This window comes from Gavialis gangeticus, unplaced genomic scaffold, assembly GCF_001723915.1.
Source record: "Gavialis gangeticus isolate Ggan-Ray unplaced genomic scaffold, GavGan_comp1, whole genome shotgun sequence".
Classification (NCBI taxonomy): Eukaryota; Metazoa; Chordata; order Crocodylia; family Gavialidae; genus Gavialis; species Gavialis gangeticus.
The window spans coordinates 80994659-81000574 of NW_017729024.1; the positions used below are offsets into that span (position 1 = coordinate 80994659).

General features: G+C 38.9%; 1 protein-coding gene across 1 annotated transcript in view; it reads left to right on the forward strand.

Annotated features, from left to right (window-relative positions):
• ROR2 (receptor tyrosine kinase like orphan receptor 2) overlaps nt 1-5487 on the forward strand; it is a 371576-nt gene extending 366089 nt beyond the window's left edge. Inside the window, exons 7-9 of the mRNA XM_019517294.1 lie at nt 30-275; nt 1778-1980; nt 3545-5487. Of these exons, the coding sequence (XP_019372839.1) occupies nt 30-275; nt 1778-1980; nt 3545-4987 (1892 nt within the window). The 3' untranslated portion in view covers nt 4988-5487. The remainder of the gene's footprint in view (nt 1-29; nt 276-1777; nt 1981-3544) is intronic.
• The last annotated feature ends 429 nt before the right edge of the window (nt 5488-5916 follow it).

Genomic DNA, 5916 nt, shown 5'->3' on the forward strand with positions numbered 1-5916 from the left:
TAATTTTTTTGTGAAATTCGTTGTTACAGATCATCAGTGCTACAATGGCTCAGGAGCAGATTATAGAGGGACTGTGGGTGTTACTAAATCTGGCCACAACTGTCAATATTGGGACTCCCAGCATCCTCATAAACACGATCTGACAAGTACACAGTTTCCAGAACTAGGAGGTGGACATGCATATTGCCGAAATCCTGGAGGCCAACTGGAGGGTCCCTGGTGTTTTACACAAAATAAAAACGTACGCATGGAACTGTGTGAAGTACCTTCTTGTAGTATGTATTATCTTTTTTTTCCCCCTAGTACTATGCTACAGCTTGTACAATTTTAAATATTGCATATTGTTATAGTATTATTCACAGAGCAAATTACACTTCCATGGATTTCATTGGGTCTAGTATGGCACCAGTGCTTTTTAAAGTTGTGTTAAGACCAGAGTTTGTTACCTGAAAGTCTACAGTGCCTATTTATTTAACTTTTAGAGCAAAAGTAGGGAAAACATTTAATAATTAATATTTACATGTGTTTTCTATGTAGTATTACAAAGTATAATTTTCTAACTTCTCAGAGTCTGATATTAATATAGTTAGCTTTGTTTTGCATATCTGTTAAAGTATAACTCAGGTTTTGTTAACGCTATTCAGAATTATATACCTTTTCTCTCTAAGGCATTTTTGGAGAACAAGAATTCTCACATCCTGTAGAGGGAGATAAAACACTATAGTTGACTATAAGAATAAGCATGAAACTGAAGACCATATACAAGGCATGAGTATATGGCATATATAAATGATATGACATACATGACACCTAAACTAAATACAAAAAAAACCTAAATAAGGTTAATGAATTACCACTGCACCAACATTAGCAAAGACAGTCTGGTTAGCAGAATGTGATAAAAAGTGATACAAATTGTATCTAAGTTTAAGACTAAAGCACTACTTGCAAATAGTATGGCCACAGATTGTACACGACATTCCCAAGTACATAAAATCTTTCAAACTATACACATCACTGTGTGCTGCATATGCCATATACATACAATTATTTAGTAAATGCTTTAGAGAACTCATAATAAATTGACACTCTTCACTTTTGCTTGTCTGCAACACAAGACTGCCTTAAAAACAGTAGGTCCAAACTGTATCGGTATGACTGGGAGGTGAGGAGAAAATTTTAAAAATAGTGCCAGTGGAAGATAAATTAGTGGACAAAATGCTAATGCAATGGCAACCAAAATGCTAATGGTTAATGTTGCATAAGGAGGCCTATCTTTTGTTTGCCTCTGCTGTTAATCACACTAAGGTCACTGTTTTGTAATGATGAAGACTGCATTACTTGGTAATGATAAAGACTAATCACTTTACTCAACGCCCTAAGGAAGTTTACTCAGTTGCACTGTGATTTATATTCTGTGATTTCTGTGTTGGGGGAGGTTCAAGAATAATGTTTCTCGTGTAAAAAAAAATTGTAAATTAGTCAGTTAGTACAATCAGCACAGACTAAACAGGTCTGATAACCTCATGATTCATCCTCATACCAACTTGCTGTGTTGTGTTACTCTCATTCTGTATTTACAAGAAAATGACTATGTGGTTAATGGATTAAAAGCCATTACTTAGAACATAATTTTCTATTCAAAATCACGTGATTTTGCTTCTGGTTGGTTTAAAGATTAGTCTGAATAGTCAGAGTAGCATTCTGAATTTTCTTTGTCTTTGAATATATATATTTTTAATCTCCTGAAAACAGTAACTATTTAAACTTTCACCAGGCCCACGTGACAACAGCAAAATGGGGATTCTCTACATTCTGGTTCCCAGCATAGCCATTCCTTTGGTTATCGCCTGCCTTTTTTTCTTGGTCTGTATGTGTAGAAACAAACAAAAGGCATCTGCTGCCACCCCACAACGTCGCCAACTGATGGCCTCTCCTAGCCAGGACATGGAAATGCCACTTATTAATCAACACAAACAGGTATTTTTTTGCAGAATTTTCTTTGGCTAAAGTTTTCCAAAGTGTCATGATTTTGAATGCCTCAATTTTTTGATGTCCAATTCAAGAGCTGTTTAAATGCTATCTGAAAGCACCAATCACCAACTTTATAAAAATCAGGTCCATTTAGGGTATTTGTGGTGGAGCATCTAAAAATTATTAGTTGCATCTAGAGCTTTTAGCCTTAAGGAATACTTTGTAATACAAAACTGGCATGTTGAGTTGAATTATCATTACTAGTCATTAGAGCTGTGCGAAGCTTCGGTTGCTGATTCAATTCAGCAGAGATTCGGCCTGATTCAGCGGCCAAATCACCGAATCGAATTGCGAGACCTTTTAATCTCTGAATCGAATCAGAACCCTCCAAATCAATTCAAAGAGATTCAGGGAGATTCGATGATTCAGACATAAACACAGCTTTTAAATGTTTTTTCTGCATACCTCAAGGTACCAGGTGGCTCATGAATGCTGAGATGATGGGGCAAATGGAGCATCTCATGAGAGCATGGTGGGGTTCCCAGCACTCTTGACAGCAGACCTAGAAGTGGACCAGAAGCACCTCTGGCCCACTTCCGGATCTGCCATGGCGTACCCCCTGGCTTCCCTCTGCCCCCCCCCCCCGGCTTGGCAACTGGTGCCTTCTGGGTCTGGGGGGGCACCTGGGGTCCCCCAATAGCCAATCGCTGATCCAGGAGGGCATGGGGGGTTCCCCCATGTGCTCAGTGGTGGTCCTGGAAGTGGACCAGAAGTACTTCCAGTACACTTACGGGTCCACCGCCAAGCATCCCGGTCCCCCCCCCCACACACTCCTGTGGGACGTTCCATCCACCCCACCTTCTCAGCATTTACAAGCATGTCTGGTACCTTGAGGTATGTAGAAAAAACATCTAAAGCTGTGTCTATGGCCAAATCACTGATTCTCCAAATCAGTATCAGATCTTCAGATTTGGATCCAGCGGAATCAAATAGGGACAGTGATCCGAATCAACTAATCAAATCACTGCCCCCTGAATCGGGCCATATCTGAATCGAATACAGCCTGCTTTGCACACCCCTACTAGTCATGCCTTGCTTTGATGTCTTGCCTTAGTAACTGGAGACCTTGATGCTACTGATTCTTTCTTCTTTTGCACTTATTTTTGTTCTTTATAATTTAGATTTAATGGTAGTCCTGTATCTTAAATGTACACAGTGTCTGATTGGCTTATTGTTAACCACCTACATTTCTCCTGTTTTATGAAAACTGACCAATTTACCCAATTTACCCAAAATTGATCTTTTTAACTTGCAAGAAATATACTAGCACCTTTGTCTTTTTTTCAGTTGAAATACTCCTTATCTCAAATTTGCATTTCTGAGAAAGATGTAATCCATTTCAAGCCTGGTAATAAAATCAAAATCTCTTTGACTATACAGTATGTAAATTTAAGATTCACAAAACCATCATCCTATGGGTTAATTTGTAGGGTTTGTTTTAATGGCAGATTGTAGTGTTAGAAAACACTAAGATATACCTTTATTTTTCTGTTCTTTTTCTATCTTTCAGGCGAAACTTAAGGAGATCAACCTATCTACTGTGAGGTTTATGGAAGAACTAGGAGAAGAGAGGTTTGGAAAAGTCTACAAGGGTCATCTCTTTGGAACAGCACCCGGTGAACCTACACAAGTTGTTGCCATTAAAACACTGAAAGACAAAGCAGAATTGTCTCTTCGGGAAGAATTCAAACATGAAGCAATGATGAGATCACGACTGCAGCACCCAAACATTGTTTGTTTGCTGGGAATAGTGACAAAAGAACAACCCATAAGCATGATTTTTAGTTATTGTTCTCACAGTGATCTTCATGAGTTCTTAGTTATGAGATCACCTCATTCTGATGTTGGCAGCACTGATGATGACAAGACAGTCAAATCAACTCTGGAGCCAGCAGATTTTTTTCACATTGTAACTCAAATAGCAGCAGGAATGGAATACCTGTCTAGCCACCATGTTGTTCACAAGGACTTAGCCACTAGGAATATATTGGTGTTTGATAAACTTAATGTGAAAATATCAGATTTAGGCCTTTTCAGGGAAGTTTATGCTGCTGATTACTATAAACTGATGGGAAATTCCCTTCTTCCTATCCGTTGGATGTCACCGGAGGCTATCATGTATGGTAAATTTTCTATCGATTCAGATATCTGGTCCTATGGAGTTGTACTGTGGGAAATTTTCAGCTATGGCCTGCAGCCATACTGTGGTTATTCTAATCAGGATGTCATTGAGATGATACGAAATCGGCAGGTTTTGCCATGTCCTGATGACTGCCCCACATGGATATACACCTTGATGTTAGAATGTTGGAATGAATTCCCCAACAGAAGACCAAGATTTAAAGACATACACAATAGACTAAGAACATGGGGAAACCTTTCTAATTACAACAGCTCAGCCCAAACCTCTGGGGCAAGCAACACTACGCAAACAAGTTCTCTCAGTACAAGCCCTGTTAGTAATGTCAGCAATGCTAGGTATGTTGGACCAAAGCAGAAAACTCAAGCTTTCCCTCAGCCACAATTCATACCAATGAAAGGGCAGATGAGACCAATGGTCCCACCTCCTCAGCTCTACATTCCTGTAAATGGTTACCAACCAATGCAAGCCTATGGAGCCTACTTGCCTAATTTTTACCCTGTCCAGATTCCAATGCAAATGGCTCCACAGCAGATACCTCCACAGATCATTCCAAAACCAGGTTCCCATCACAGTGGGAGTGGTTCCACAAGTACAGGCTATGTAACAACAGCTCCCTCCAATGCATCTGTGGCAGATAGGGCTGCTCTGCTTTCAGAGGGCACAGATGATACACATAATGGTGCAGAAGACATAGCCCAAAGTCCTGTTCAGGAAGAAGAGGAAGAGGAGGGTTCTGTACCAGAAACAGAATTATTGGGTGATAATGACACTCTTCAGATGGACGAAGCAGAGATGCAGTCAGAAGCCTAAGGAAACTGACCTTATTACTAAGAGTTTCAGATCACTTCAGTGCATGGAGACTGTTGTCTTTTTGATTTCAGATCAATACTTTTGGTCTGACTTAAAAAATAAACCACCAGTATGAAATGCAGCAGTAATGATATACCAGGTTTATTGATCGTCATTGCCATCAGATTTTTGCAAACGTCATGGTATAGAATTGCTGTTTTTAATCTTTTTATTGACTACCATTCTTGAGGGAAGCTGCTTTACTATAATGTACTGTTGCTGTGCAACATATCGCAGAGTAGCATTGCACATCATGTATATCATGATATGTGAGTGTAATTTTAGGGAATTATGCTTAAGTCAATAACAGAAAAAGGAACCAAACTACCGTAACGCACAGGATTGATCAGAACTTGAAGGAAGTGCCCTGGATGTGATGGACAGCTTAGCATATAGTATTTATCTCCTTGATAGAATGGACAAAGGATTGTTGTTTGTGTTTTTTAAAAAGAAATCTGAAACAATACAAATTGAGAATATAGATCCATGTTTGTATTATAATAGATAATTAGGGAAACTGGACATAACATAAAAAAAGAGAGAGGCAATGTCTTTTTCCCACTGAATGACTGTGGCAGGAACTTCCCAATGAGATCAATTGACTCCATTTGTGAATTAAAAGTTCCCTTTCTACTGCATATTTTTAGCAGCAAATAGCGTTAATACTTTGTTAACCAAAAGAAGAAACATAGCTGGTCATGCACTAATTTAACAATCCAACTTACTCTGTATGTTGGTTGTCAGGTACAGAAAAAGAGCTCAAGATGCACATTTCTACATTGGAAAAGTGTTGTTTTTTGCAGGGTTATAAACTCACTTGATTTGGTGAGATTAGTGCCTAGATTGCATGTAAAACCATGTTTGTTTCCTCCCTTTTTTTTTTTTTTTTT